At 37.8% G+C, this 16,397-nt stretch overlaps 1 protein-coding gene across 1 annotated transcript in view; it reads right to left on the bottom strand.

Annotated features, from left to right (window-relative positions):
- Positions 1-352: 352 nt before the first annotated feature.
- Positions 353-16,397, bottom strand: part of STK3 (serine/threonine kinase 3) — a 316,622-nt gene continuing 300,577 nt past the window's right edge. Inside the window, exon 11 of the mRNA XM_006159715.2 lies at positions 353-1,740. Coding sequence (XP_006159777.1) covers positions 1,582-1,740 — 159 coding nt within the window. The 3' untranslated portion in view covers positions 353-1,581. The remainder of the gene's footprint in view (positions 1,741-16,397) is intronic.

The following is a 16,397-nucleotide window of genomic DNA, read 5'->3' as shown; positions in this document are numbered from 1 at the left end:
AGTGGCCATTTGCCTAGTTCTGAAAACTGGGATGTGGCCATACTGACATGTGTGATATGCTGGTGCCTGGAGCTGGTGTGAGGCTCTCCAGTGTACTCTCCTGTAGTGTGGCAATTGCCAACATTGCAGAAGGTTGATGCTCCATCAGCCGGTGACTGGGTGTGGATGACAGGAGTAGGCTGCCCTGCCAACCAGGGATGGGTCTGGAGCACAAGTGAGAACTCTGTCATATCACTGCAGTTTTAGGGTTGTTACTGCAGCATGACCTCATTTGTCCTAATATACCTTCTTTGCTTGGAAAAGACAGAGTCTGGGATGTATGTTTTAAAAAAGACACAGAGGTGTAGTATGCTAAGTGGCACTGTAAAATTTATTTGTCTTTATGATTTATGCATAGTAATTGGACAAACAAAAGAACAATCACTATCAAGATGGCCATATGTAGCTTAGGAAATGGCTGGTCCCAGTTCAGTCATACACATGTTCATTCTGCTTAGAAATGAGTTTCTTGTTAATGGTTTTAATCTTTCCTTTTTTTTTTTTCCAGTCCCCAAGGTTTGTACAGTTCAGCACAAAAGTTTTTGCTATTTCTTTATTATCAAACACATGATGTTTACCAATTCTTGGGAAATAAATGAAATCTACAAAAAAAAAAAAAAAAAAAAAAAGTCCTGTGACAAAAAAGACATTTTCACAGAAATTAATTTGAGGAAGTTATTACTGATTGATTTAGTTTTGCTATCAGACATACACATGAAACAATATTCACAAATCACATTTGTCTTAAGATTTCATTTCTTTTAAAATATTTATTATACTTTTAAAATGCAAGGCTTCCATTGATTTCTTTGGTTTTAAACATTATAACTCTGCTTGACCTAAATATATATAGTTCTGTTTGTACCAAACATCAAAAATTTAAAAATTTAACAAACTCTCAAAAGTTAAAAATGGAATTATTGCTATTCATATAAAAAACGCCTTGCCCATTTGGGTGCTACTGCTATTATTGCTTTGTTTGTGTGGGAAAACTATCCCAGAAATCAAAGATGTATCCACAGCTCCCTGCTTAAAGCACAATTTGATTGTATATTATGATCTATTAACATGTCTTTACCTTCATCAAAGCTATCCTGATCTTGTCCTTAAAAAAACAAACAAAGTGAAATAGCATAAATAAATAAGTTTACCTAAGGGGAAACAATAAATAGGCTCCTACATAGGAATAAAGAATATGGTAACATAAAGCCCTCCAGTGCTGTACAATTAAACAATAGCTTTGGAATTTTAAGGTCTCTAAACACAGCCCTTGCTTATAACACACTTATTGCTGTATGCAGCTGACACAGAGAGAAAAGAATACATTTCTGTTGTTCTCATCCTTTAAAAATGAAAACACAGTGGATACAATGGTAAATTCTGCCTTTTGGGAATTTACCTGGATGTGTACCATCATCAGTTTTGGACCTTAGCCTAGTGGTAGAGCATAGATCATAGGGATTTAAAAAAATCCTAACATTCCTTCAATTCTTAGTGGTCTCTTGGTCTTCAGAGTAAGTATAAAAACAGAAGCAATTAGACTCAAAAATTTTGCTGCCTTCTTTTCTTTGCATCCATTGCGTCCAGAATGGGCTGTCTCTTCGCAGTGTATCTTTGACGAAGTTCTTCTATTTCTCGTTCCATCATGGGATCCAGTGCTTTTAATCGCATCTGTAGTTCTTCTAAACTTAAATTTTTTAACTAGGTATAGACAGAAAAACAGATATTAACACAGAATTATTTATAATAGGTTGAAATCTAATGAGTTTTAGCATAAATATTTCAGAAAATTCTTAACATCATCTTGAAATGTGCTTCAATAATTAAAAAAACAGGAATTCCTTCCCTGAAGAATCCAGAACTTGCAAGCAACTTGAAACAAACAAAAAAATCAAAACCTTTGCTTTTAGGAAAGAGTAAATAAGAAAACCAAGCTGAGACCAGCAGTTGGCATAATGGTTATATTGCTGGACTCCCACATAATCAACCACAGTCCCAGACCTGGTGCGGTGGCTTAAACTCATGCCAGGTACGTGTGCGTGCGTGCCCAAGATCCCGAGAGGAGAATGGAGGAAAAGGGATTGCAGCATGGCCAGCCCCCCTGGGGGGTGATTTTTCGCTTTCTGTCTCTCTGTCTCTCTGTATCTTTTTGTCAACTGCACGTGCCCTATGGCAAAAACCTCTCCAAAAAAGAAAAAGAAAAAGAAAAAAGAAAAACAAGCTGATGAAGTAATTCTGCTAAAAAAAAAAAAAAAACAACAAAACTGGCACAAAGACAAAGCCACCACCACCACCACCAGCAAGAAGACTTTCAGGACACTCACCTGAAAGTGATCTCTTATATGTTTGAGAGCTTTGGTGGGCTACAGTAACTATGAATACTCCCGGAGATCACCCAAGAATGTGCCAGATTAAATAAAGGTTAAATGAACAGTTCTAGCCTCCATTTTACCAGATGTTTCCATTTTAAGCACTCAATCAGAAAATTAAGTTATCCAGAATATAGTTACCCTAAGCATTTTGATAAAATAGGGTTGTTAATTTATGATTCAAAATACCACAACCTAACATCAACTGCTGTGTGAGCTCTGATGTGGGCTTAGACAATTTGAAAATTAAGTAGCTGTCAAGGTTTTACTGTCTACGTTATAGTTTGATTATGCTGGCTGCTGGGGACAATGGCATGTTCTTTACTGGTTTTCTGTAGACCAGCAGGAGAGAAGCCTCATGCCATGCGTTTCAGAGGATAAAATCTGTTCTGCTACATAATGGGATCTATGGCATCCTGAGCTTTACTATATTTATTTACATATTAAGCCAGCAAGATATGGATTATATCCTGAAAAGCATACTTTATGGATGTCATCTGAGGACTTATGAGAAGCTCTGAAATATATAACCTAATATACTGTGTTTTTACCTTATTAACACTAAAAAAAAAATCTCTATCTCCTTTAAAGACTGAGTATTAAAGCAATACTGGCAGCTGTGTGGTTTAAAAACTCAGTGAAACCACAAGGACTTACAGAAGCTATCACGTACTCAGCCTCTTGGCAGGTAGTTTAAGGAAGTAAAGAAGCACTAAGCTACTTGCTTGTCCTTAAGAAACTTAGAAATCAGTTGGACAGATAACACTAGCAGTTAGAAACATTTAAGGACTGACGCAAGGCCTATGTAATTAAGGCTCATGGTATGTGGTACAGATTATTAGTGAGAGGTGTTTAACTCAAGTCCAAGAATAAGCAAATGGGCAATGGGCAAAATTCTGCACATTCATGAGTGCATTCTTCCTGAAGAGGGCATCTGTTTGTTTGTTTGATATGTTCTTTTAAACAGACTCTGAAAAAAAAAGGGGGGGGGACCTCATTTACTATAAATGCAATGGAACTTGGATTCCCTTCTGAGAGCACAGACGGTGCTGGTCCTTGAACAAGGCCCTCAGAGCAGTGTGCAGGGCCGAGGAGGAGGGCCTGGCAAGTGAAGTAGAAGGAGTAAGCACATCACAGAAAGAAGGTCTGAGAAGAGGACTCTTGTGTAGAGGGTGCAGGAAGTAAGGCTGGACTGAAACCTAGGCAAAGCAGGGTTTGGACTTCAGGAAGCCATAGTCACTTCTGCAGCAGGTAAACTTCGAAAGAGTAGTTCAAATGTGGCTTTAAAAATCATAAAACTTGCAGCTTATTTTTTGTTTTAAGAAGATAATGGTCTTTTGTAATGTTATGAGTCAAGCTAGAAAAAACACTCATTACTTATAGTCACTAAAAACAGTAACCCAAAATAGCATTTCTCAGCTGATCATCCACTTTACTCATCATACCTGGCCCTAAGTGACTCCCGCTTCCAAAATTCAAATCCAATCTCAGCTGAAAAAGATTCTGAGGATACTGAAAAGAATGAGTCATAGACACTAAAGGAAATTCAAAAGAGGAGTTCCAAAAATATTTTGAGGAAGGGCAGTGTTATGGAAAGAGTATACAGGCTCCCAGGATGGTGACTCTGAAGATGAACACCACTTGCTTTGGTTATATGATGTGTAAAATAAGCCCTATTATTTTTCAGTCACATGCCATAAAATCATCTAGCCTCTTTTTTTTTTTTTTTTTTTTTAGTTTTTGCCATAGGGTGGATGCACTCACTGGGCGGGGGGTGGGGGATGAGAGACAGAGAGTGAGAAATTACTACACAGGGGATGGCCATGCTGCAATCCCTTCTCCTTTAGGGATTTCAGGCATGCATGCACATGTGTTCAACATGTTTTTCAAGCAGCCAGGTCCAGAACTTGAACTGCACAGTCAGCCATGTGGGATCCAGCCTCCCTAACCTCTATACAACCTGCTGGCCCAAGAATCTAGCTTTTTATATTAAGCTATAACACTATACATTTATATATAATATGTAGTATTATATTATACAGTTATACACTGCATAATGATGTGTCAGTTATTGCTGGACCATGCATCCAATGGTGGTCCTGTAAGAAGCACAGTCTATACCATACAACCTAGAAGTGTGTGGTACCTAGGTCTGCCCAAGTACACTCTATGATAGTTGCACAGTGACAAAACTGCCTAATGATGCATTTCTCAGAACATACTGCTTTCATTAAGTAATGCATGGCTATACTTCCTTTGCTAATTTTTAATCCAGTCATGCATTTGTTACACAGCACTATTCAGGTCACTGTCGGGATAAAGAATAAGCTAACAGGAAACCTCCAAACTTTCTAAGTGTATAAAAGGGATGGTGAGTAGAAGGGCCAACGTAGACCACACAATCATGCTTCCCTGAGAAAGAATCCCAGCTGTGTCCACACAGGGCCTAATTTCATTTTGCATTCTTCAAGACATTATCTCTGTTTCAGCCTGTATTAATCTTTCTAGTCTCTGAATTTCTAGGTAACATTTGTAATTTAAACAATATGATTTAGTGTTTAATCCTAGAGTCATGTAATTTTTCATAATTGATTTTTTTTAGGGGGGAAGAGATTTTTGCAATAGGGAGCATGCACTTGCCAGAGACATAGAGACAGAGAGACAAAAAATGAGATATCATACCCCAGGGGGGATGGCCAAGCCACAATCCCTTCTCCTTGTTCTCCTCTCAGGATTGTGAGCATGCATGTACACACATGTGGTGTGAGTTTCAATCTGGCAGGTCTAGGACTTGAACTGTGGTCAGCTATGTGGGAATACAGTGCCTTAACCACTAACACCACTTACTGGTTTTTATAACTGATTTTTAAGCATGAGTTTCCTGCCCCTATTTCAGATATTTCAAAACATACTTAGACTTTAGAGACTGTACACACTCCCAGAAACTATCCAACTATACTGCTAAATAATGTGACATGAAGGTACTTTGATAAATAAGAACATATGATGCATAGGATTAGCAGGTGGCATGGTGGCTAATGTGCTGAACTCCCACATAGTTGACCATGGTCTGAGTCCCAGAACTGGTAGCTTGGAAATCATGCTGGGCACATGTATGCATGCCCAAAAATCCTGAGAGGAGTTTGGGAGAAAAGGAATTATGGTATGGTCAATCCACCCAGAGGGGTGATTTCTTACTTTCCCTCTTACTCATCTCTCTCTGACAAGTGTATCCACCCTATGGGGACAAACCTTAAAAAAAAAAAAGGGTCAAATAAAGACATCTGTACCCCAATATTTACTGCAGTAGTATTCAGAACAGCCATGATATGGAATTAATCTAAGTGTCTATCAACAGACAAATGGATAAAGAAAATGCAGTATATGTTTGTATGTATATATATATGTGTATGTATGTATATGTATGTATGCACGTATGTATACACAGAATGGAATACTCTGCAGTCACGTAAAAGAACAAAATCTGGTCATTTGAGGCTAAATGCATGAGCCTGGAGAGCATTATGTTAAGTGAAATAAGCCAGGCACAGAAAGAGAAATATTACATGCAGTCCCTTATACATGGAAACTGGAAAATAAAATGACTTCTCTAGAAGTCGAGATAACTAGAGGCTGAGAGGGGTAAGGAGGTGAAAAGAGAGATGTTGATTAATGAGAATAAAATTACAGACTGATAAGATAAGCAATGTTTAGTGTTCTAAAATACTACAAAGAAAATACAGTTAAAAACAAATTATCATATATCTCAGAGTAGCTAAAAAAGAGGGTTTGGGCTAGCCTGCGGCCTGGTGGTTAAGACTGACTGTACGGTTCCAGGGCTATACCCAGCAGCTTGAAAAACAACCCAATGTGTGTGCATGTGTGCATGCCCAAAATCCCCAAAAAGGGTGAAACGAAGGAGAAGGGACTGCAGTGTGACTTTTCTCCAAGGAGGGTGCTTTCTCCTTCTCCCTCTTTCTTTGTCCATCTCTTTTTGGCTAAAACATGTACTTTCTGACAAATTTAAAGCATTAAATAAATAAAAGTAATATAAAAAAATTTAAAAAGAATTTTGAATGTCCCCAAAACAAAACAATGACAAATAGTTGAGATGACAGGTATACTAATTACCTTGATTTAATCATTACACATTGTAGTCACATACTTAAAAATATCCTGTTGTACCCTCACCCATACGTATAATTATAATGTTAACTTAAAAGAAAACAAATGACTTAAATAAATTGTGTTACTTTAGGATCAGAACAAACAGGATGTCATACAAAGCAAATAATTATCACTGCTTACACTTTTTTTGCACAATGACATTTCTGTAAGTATCTTGTACTACCTTTATTGGGTGCAAACTGCCAACTGCTTATAAATATTATTTTACAGTAATAGACTGACTCAGGGAGAGAATACTTAGATAAAAAAATCCTCCTCCTCTAATAGATGTTTATATGTTCAATATATAGAATTTGTGGGAAACAGGTCTGTGATGTTGGAGAACCATTATCTGGCATCATTGAGGAATTAGGTATTCCTTATCAGTAAGTTAATAAATTTTAGTTCTTTAAATGATAAAATTTTGTTTTATGCTGAACAGAAATTTGATACACTATTTTACAGTATATACTACCTTCTGAGAGGATATAGGACCTAAAATAACCTTTCCATGATGATAAGCCATCATTAACAACACCTATTACTTATCTATGCCACATACATTTTCTCACTCCTGATTTGTTTTGTGGTCTTTGTGGAGGAAGCTGTTAGCTACTTTTCATGGCCATCACTGGATATATACCCTTCTATCACTACCTCAAATTTATTCATTACTGGGAAACAGAAAAGCAACTCAACAACGTTATAGGGCAGTACACTAAACAAGAATAGGTTGTGAGTGAAAACCTGAGGCTGTTTTACAGAAGATAGAGCATGGCTTCAGTGCTGATATTTGTTATACAAGTTTCTACTTGATTTTTTAATCTAATTTTAAATTAGAGGCTGTGCAAGATTGAGGTTATAGGAAACCTGACTTCTTCATAAGCTACACACAATGGGCCTTCAAAAAGTTCATGAAAAATGTGTATATGAGAAAACTGTGTATGGATCTCTAAACTTTACCAAAATAACCTTATAGTTTAATTCCATTTTCCACCAACTTTCTGAAGTTCCCTCATATGGACACTGCTATGTTGTCTGAGAACTTCGAAGGACTCCTTTATTAAAGTGTTTACTGAGATTGTCTATAGACCAAGCACAGTAGGCACAGAGAAGAATAAAACACTGCCTCCCGGGAAGAGCCTGCAATCTAGCTGGATTGGCCCATGCACAGTTAACTCCCTTACAGGATAAGTAAGCTGGGAAAATGGGAAATGGGATGGGAAGGAAGGGAAACAGCATGAGCAGAAATGAATATGGCCACAATGCTTAGCATCTTTGGAGATGTCTAGCAGACTACTGGAATTCGAGAAAGATCCATGGGGAGCAAGGAACAGAAGACGAGGCAGGAAGGGCAAGGTCTGATCGCTAAGGGCCCCTAAGTCCGATGGCTAAGGGCCCCTAAGTGTGTTGCTACAAACTTTCTTGACAAGAAAGAAATGCTACATAACTCTGAGCAAAAGTGGGACATGATTGTGTATGAGTTAAAATGTATCTCCAATAGCAGGTACGAAAAATAGATGGCCATGGGAGAAAAAAAATCAAGGCAACAAACAAACAAACAAAACCTCAGTGTTATCACAACAGTCTATGAGAAGGTAAGGCTTGAACTAGGACAAGAGAAGTGGAGACTGACAAGAGGACTTGAAAGAACCAGTGAACCAGTTGAATGTTCTTTGATTGTGAAAGATTAGTAAAAAGGAAGAGTTAAGGATGTTTCTGGCTGTAAGCTGGGGTAGTGGGAGGGGACAGGGTAGTTAATGATGTTTATTTCAGTCTTGGCGAATTGGAGATACAAGGACAGCATCAAGGTGGAGACATCAGACATGGATTCTCTTTTTTTTTTTTTTTTTTTGAGGTTTTTGCTATAGGGCACGTGTGCTTGCCAGAAAAACAGAGAGAGACAGAGAGATAGAAAGCAAGAAATCACCACCACCACCCCCCCCACCCCCGCTCAGGGGGATGGTCATGCCATAATCCCTTCTTCTCCATTCTCCTCTCTGGATCTTGGGCACACGCGCCCAGCATAAGTTTAAGCCACTAGGTCCAGGAATCGAACCACAGTCGGCTACATGGGAGTTGAGCAACATAGCCATTAGGCTAACTGCTGGTCCCAGTGAGAAAGCAAGCCACCAGGACTGGGACTCGAACCGTGGTCAACCATGTAGGAATATCCAGTGTCTGAACCACCACATCGCCTGCTGGTCCCCAGACATAGATTCTAACTTGGGGTTCAGGAGCTTAGAAGAGAGATCCAAGCTAAAGATACAGGTGTGGAGAATCACCAGAATTTGGGTTGTAGCTCCACTTTGATAAGGAGAAGATTACCCAGGGAAAGGACATTTCCCTGATCTCACCATCTGTCTATGGTATCCAACAGAAAAATAACCCCCAATCCTTGGTATTTGTGGTTAGAGACTCTCTTCATTTTGTCAATAGAACAGTAATACTGGTAGTTTTCTAAATAACTCTAAATTATGGCATGATACAGATAGGAAAAAAGTCAGGTTAACTGGTAGGATTTTTCTCTTCTTAAACAGTGGGAATGATTTATAGACATAAACTTCTGGCTGGAATTTGATTTACGATTAAGCCCTAATAACATGTATTTAGCACTTGGTATTTCTATAGCTATCAAGCCTCCCACAGGGATGAACATGCTTTGGGGAGAAAATCGTGGCAGAAGTGGTTCTTTCAATATCTTGGAAAACAGTACTATTTAATGCTTTAGTAGTAAAAACTAGATATGCAACCTAGATAAAATTTTATGGAGACTCATAATGATTAAAAATGGCCCCATTATATCATATGATCTATGATTATCCTAAGCTAATCTAAATTAAAGTAGTTTTTTTTGGGGGGGGGCTAATGAGGATAATACTAGAAGGAAAAGTTAGCTTCCTAAATTAGTGTCAATATTATTATGACAAACTTTTTTATATCAAAACCATTTGTCCTGGAACTCTTTATGAAAAGAAAAGAACATCACTTCAAAATTGTAATGTTTATGGATCAGCAGAGCTTGTGGAAAATGATTTTAATTTACACATTTTTAATGCAGGAAAAATGTTATTTATGAAACATTCTTCTACAATACATAAAACAAAAAGTAGCTGAATTGGGCCTGCTCCATGGTGCCATGGTAATACACTGACCAACAGAAGCAGGATCTCACATGGCGACTAAAGTTTGAATCTCTGGTGCTATCAATCTGAAACACTCCAGTCACTTACAAGTGCCCGTGACAATGAAGGGCTGGAGAACTGGAGGAAGAGGATCTCAGCAAGACCAGACCTTGTGGAAACTGTGTCTCTCCCTTTCTCTCTCATGTACATGAATAAAGGAGGAAAAACAGTAGCTGTATTCCATCACTATATGCCAGTTTACTAATTCTACGATAAATGCAGATGTGAACCAGAAGTGGAGTAACAAGTCTTTGTTCTACATTTGTCAGAGTTTAGAACTTAGAAGTTGAGTCAGTGAAAATAATTTAAAAATATGCAAATATTGTGGGTTTTACTATATGTGAACAAATGTAAAAAAATGAAGAAGGTGGCCCAACCAATATGGCACAGGAGAAGTGCCATGCTCTGCCATGCTGGAAGCCACATGGAAGATGAGGGTTTGGTTCCACTGCTATATGCTGTGTGCATGCTTGTAACTCTGGCTGGCTGGCAAGGCTGGGACAGGATTGCAGTGTGACACCCTACTGAATGTGCTTGTCTTTTTCTCTTTCTCTCTCATGAATGAAAGAAACCTAAAGAAATGAATAACTCTCCTGAAACTATTCATGTACTTCAGTAAGTTCATGAAAAAAACTATAATTAAAGTGTATTTTGATGCAGAAATATTTGAAATCCATGTATAGTTTTTTTTTATAATAGTTATTGTCCATGAACTTTTTGAAGACCCTTCATAGCTTTTACATGTTTAGGCAAATTATATTTAATAAAACTTAGCTTTGAAATTAATAATGAGATGGAACCCACACAACTAATGGTCATTCTAAAATCTTCCAAGCTTTAACACTGAATTACTATTTTAGTTTGACAATCTTTACAAACATGAAGGACACATACTTGATTAAATTAGTAAATGAACTGATGTGCAGTATAAGGAAGAATCTGAATGCAAAGAGTGAAGCAGGGCATACAACCTTTTCAAAAATATACAAAGAAAAAGAGATATATTGCAGGATGATACTGTTACATTACCTGAAGTTTTTATTTTTTCCTATTCACAGAAAAATATGCTTTTCCTGGATATTTGAAATAAGTACTGGGGGCATGGCATATGAATAAATATGAATGAATAAAAACCAGAGAATAATATCAATTTCCATAAAAGGGTTTAAACTGATACCAGGTAAATTAAATTATGTGGGGCTGAGATAGACGAATTTTAATATATGGGACTGTTAAAAGTCATTTTTCATAATGAAGTCATTTGTTTAACAGAAGCATAAACTATACAGTCAGGTTATGAGTTAAACCTTCACAGAATCTCAGTGTGAAAAAAGAAAAAACTCAGAGATCATCTACTCTGACTTCCTTATTTGAGGTAAGGAAATGAGAGCTGGCTTGGCTCAAGTCTACACTCCTGGTTAATGGAGATATAACGTGACCTCTGGATCAATAATTACCACCTATAACTCCCCCCCCCCCCCCCCATCATACCACACAGATCACTGGCTCTCAATTACTGGATTGTATATTTTGCTATATTGTGTTGGGAGAAAACCCCAAATTTACCTTTTTGATTCCTACTTCTTGCCCCCACCCTCTTGTGTGTGTGCGTGTGTGTGCATCCATGCATGTATGTGTGTACAGATTGGTCCATCAGTGAAACCAAACCCAGGATACTGGAACGAGTATTATAAAGTATGTAGCTAGCTCAAGTCTAGGACTCTTTTGTCTGGTCAGAAGGAAACACGACCCACAGTCTAGTTCCACTGGTATAATCTTGGGAGAAGACTTCTCACTGAATGTATCCATTTCTAACACACACACCATCCCACTGATTTAAAATGACAACCTTCTGTGCTTCTTCCATTAAATCCTAACAGATTTTTTTTAGGCGATTTTTAATTTTGATTTTTTCATGTTTTTTGCCATAGGGTATGTGTGCTTGCCACAGAGAGACAGAGACATAGAAAGGAAAAGTGAGAAAGGACACCCAACCCCCATCCCGGGAGGGATGGGCATGCTACAATCCTTTCTCCTCCATTCACCCAGAGTGACTTTCAAGCCACCACGTCCAGGACTTAAACTTCAGAATCAGCCATGCAGGATCCAACACTTTAACCACCACGCCAAATGCTGACCCTTTTTAGGTGATTTTAAAGTAGGAGAGAGAAGGACAGAAAACAAAAGGGAATGGAAACATGCTAATTGCTTCCTACCAGAGGACAAACATTAGTTTTCATTCTGTGAGTTCGAAGTATTTGTCTAATACAAAATTTAACAGAAACAAGATCATATTTAGCAAAAGTTATTTAGATTGAAGTCCAAAGTTGCCTAATTTGATATTCTTAATCTAGGATTGTAAAAAGAGTTCAAAATGTGAAGTCACCAAAAATGGAGAGAAACTGCTAAGAAACTCCCAGGGTCTTCAATCAGAACTGAAAGGAAAAATGCTACACATTCAGCTATGAAGGTCACGGTGAAAAGAAACCCTGCATATGACATTTTAGAGAGCAATCTTCTAAAATGAAGTAAATAGCAGAAGCGCAGTAAAAGGTAGAATTGCCATGTTAAGCTTCAGGTCAGTTGACAGATTAAGCTCACCTAGCTCTTACAAAAAGTTTGTTTACAACAGATGAAAGACTTTAAATAAAAACCCTATACCTCTTAATAATAATTATATAGATGGATGGACAAATAGATGCTTGTTCATAAGTTAAACAAAAATGTTAAAACTATTTTTTGATAGGAGTCAACATTTTCAAACATCGTTTGAAATCGGCAGAGTCTGCTACATGAATGAAAGTTCAAATAAACAACTCATTTAGTTAATGATGGCCCTGGATTATCACAGTTCATCCAGGAGGGCAGATATGAATTAATATCATAAACATTATTTCTCAGTATCTCTAAAGAAAAAGAAAATCTAAGTAAAGATAAGCAGTGAATAACTCACTTACTAGATCTTACATAAACCAGCAGCATAAATAACTCAGCAAACTTAAGATGGAAAATAAGATTAATCAACTAACCCACTGATAATTGTGACAGTTCAAATTTTTAATAATTAGAATTATTTCTGAACTCTGTGAAAAGTATGAAAAGGCTCCTTACTGCTGATCGGGAAGAATTGTCAGTGGAATGAGAACTCCTTTAAAGTCATTTACCCAGTTTACTATAAAAACTCAAAATATCATACTATAATGATAAAATGGAATTATTTTCTAAAATAATTTCATTTAAAGATCTCTAGGGAAATCCACTTAAAATTTTTTACATTATTCTCTATTCTGTCAAAAATAGCCTTAACTACATGAGAAAAAAATGATGAAGCATTAATCTAAAAAAAAATAGCAGAAAAAGACAGGATTTTGAAGTTTCAAAATAGAGAAATGTGATAACATTTCAAGACTTAATGGATTGGCAGAATCATCAGTCTGTCAAAATAAACGACACAGCACCTCAATGAAGCAAATGGTCCTACAAGTTAATGCTAATACATTTAGTCAAACAGTCAATCAAGAAAATCCTGTACAAGGTTTGCTATGTTTACTGGGAAAACAAACTCTTCCTAGCAACTGTTTAAATAAATCTCACAGATGCTACAGACCTTATTAGTGGCCTGTGATTAAAAAAATATGGATTGCTAATACTGTATCCTGACTCATCTATTTTCCCATCTGCTAACAATTCCAACAATATGAACTATCAACAGAATGGCTAACAACAATAATTTTCTATGGCAATTTTGATGCTGAAGTGCCTATAGCATTTTGTAAGATTTACCAGTGCATGCCTCAGACTGTTTTGAGTTGTTTGTGGCCTGGAACAACATATTCCTTTTCCCCTAAATATTCCATTTTAGCTGAAACTTTACTGTGTTCAACAGAATCTGGTTTAGTTTTAGAAGACACTGTTCATGGAGGCTGCCATACTATTCTACCAACAATAGAAATGGGAAACTTCCAGGTTCTAGAGAAAGCCAGTCAAGTCCACTGATTAGTTTGGGTATATATAAATAGGTAAGGGACCTTCTGCCAATAGGAATGAACAACAGGGATAACATTTAGTACTTCAAGTTAAAAAAGAAAAAAAATATAATGCTTCTTTGTCCTCTAATCTCTCAGTTTCATTAGAATATTAGGGCATTTTCCTACTTTATTTTCTGGCACTGAGAAGAATATTTTATAGGAACTTTCAAGTTGACCAAATCTACTATGAAGCCTGTTTTAAGGAAAATCCTGTATGTACATTTAAAATATGTATTTACAAAAGTAACTAGGATAGTAATAATTACAGGTACTTTTACCCTTATACCTATAGAAGAAAAGCTGAATTCCTCAAGGTAAATCCCTTACAAACGATGATTTAAAAAAATTACTGCCATAGAGCATGTGTGCTCACCAGAGACAGAGAGAGGGAGAGAGGACCCCTCAGTGGGGCATGGCAATTTCTTCTTCCCCACTTCTCCATCCTGTTGGGATCCTGGGCATACACATGCATACCTGGCATGGTTTTTCAAGTCACCAAGGCCAGGATTTGAACCACATGGTCGATTCATATAGGATCAAGCTACCTTAACAAGTAGGCCACAGGCTAGCCCTAAAACATAATCTTAAAAGCTACATTAACAACAAACCTACCAAAACAGACCTTATTTACTCTCCTCTGAGCTGAATGGCCCATGTCTTCAAATGGCAGAATGACTAACAAATATTCTAGGACTATAACTGGAAACTGTCACAAAACCTTTCTATTTTGGCTGTTAACTTCAGAGCATCTGGAAGAAACTCAAAGCATTTAATTTTCATTCCCAAAGAAATTGTTTCTTGTGTATATCAATAAAGGAGAAGAGGAAAGTGACACTGCTAATTATGGGGTTATCAGAAAAGTCATGACGTATTTTTTTCCATGCAAAAATGCATCATGACTTTTCTGACAACCCAATATTTATAATCTGTTGGATACTGTCCCAGGTCCAGTGACTTAAGTCATTTAATTCTAGCAATCGTATTAGGGGCAGATATTGTCAACCCCATTTTATAGACAAAGCACTCAGAAACCCTCGGTCACACAGGTAGAGGTCTTACATAGGCACTCAGAGACAACATCAAATCTACCAACATAAATTCGGAGTAGGGCCTACTAATAGCTACTTCATGAGTCTTGCAAGTACCAAGGCACTTGAAAATCCAATTATCACATGAATGTTTTTTGTTATTATTTTTGCCAGAGGGTTGGAAAGAGAGAAACAGAGACAGACAGACAGAGACAGACACACACACACACACACACACACACACACACACACACAGAGAAAGAGAGCGAGCGAGAGAAAGCAGGAAAGCACTCCCTGTGGAAATGGTCATGTTGCAATCCCTCTTCTTCCATCCCTCCCTCCCTTCTAGATTTTGGGCACACACACACACAGTCACCTGGCACGTTTCTCAAGCCACGTCTGGGACTTGAACTGCACAGTCAGCCATATGGGATCCAGTGCCTTAACCACCACACCACTGACTGGCTCCATATCAAACAGTTTTGAACAGATTGTTTAACGATTAAAAATAGGAAACACTGGAGACTGGCAGGTGGCGTGAAGGTTAAGAAGGCTGAATCCCACATGGCAAACAACCACAGTTCGAGTCCTGGAAAAATATTTTTTTAAAAAAGGAAATACTGGGGCCAGCAAGTGGTGTGGTGGTTAAGGTGCCAGATTCCCAAATAGTTGACCGCAATTCGAGTCCTGGATCTAGTGACTTGCTTTCTCACTCTTGTCACCCCTCCGTCCCCACCCATTTCTCTCTGGTGAGCATACGTGTCCTAGAGTAAATTTTTAAAAACTAGGGGCCGGCAGATGGTGTAGCGGTTCCATCACTGGACTCCCACATGGCTGACCATGGTTTGAGTCCCAGACCCAGTGGCATGAAACTCATGCTGGGCATACGTGCATGTGTGCCCAAGATCCCTGGAGGAGAACGGAGAAGAGACTGTAGAGTGGCCATCCCTGTTAGGGGTGATTTCTCACTTTCTCCCTCACTATCTCTGTCTCTCTCCAGCAAGCACACATGCTGTAAGGCAAAAACCTCTAAAAAATAAATTAAAAATGATAAATAAAAGTAAATAATCCTTTTAAAAAATTAAGAAAGAAAACAGGAAACATTACTTTTAAAAAATCCCATATTGGGACCAGGAGATGGTGTAATGTTTACATCGCTGGACTCCCATGTAGTCGACAGCAATTCGAGTCTCAGACCCAGTGGCTTAAAACTCACACCAAGTGAGTGTGTCTGCATGCCCAAAATCCTGAAAGGAGAATGGAAGAGATGAGATTGCGGTGTGGCCATCCCCCTTGGGGGTGATTTCTCATTTTCTGTCTCTGTCTCTCTGGCAGGCACATGTACCCTATAGGAAAAAAAAATCTTAAAAAAAAAATCTCATATTGTATCTAGTATTTGAATTATAAATACATATTAATGTACTTTAGCCATAATTGGCTTACTGGAAAGAGTATACATTTATTAAGCATTTTTCTATTTAACCAGCTTCTGGTTATGTAGACAATGGAACACATTCCATGCTTTTTTTTTTTTTTTAAGAGAGATTTTTGCTCCTGGGCACATGTGCCAGACAGAGAGAC

The sequence above is a fragment of the Tupaia chinensis genome, unplaced genomic scaffold (assembly GCF_000334495.1).
Source record: "Tupaia chinensis unplaced genomic scaffold, TupChi_1.0 Scaffold000646_1, whole genome shotgun sequence".
NCBI lineage: Eukaryota > Metazoa > Chordata > Mammalia > Scandentia > Tupaiidae > Tupaia > Tupaia belangeri.
This window is presented reverse-complemented; position numbering and strand designations above follow the sequence as displayed.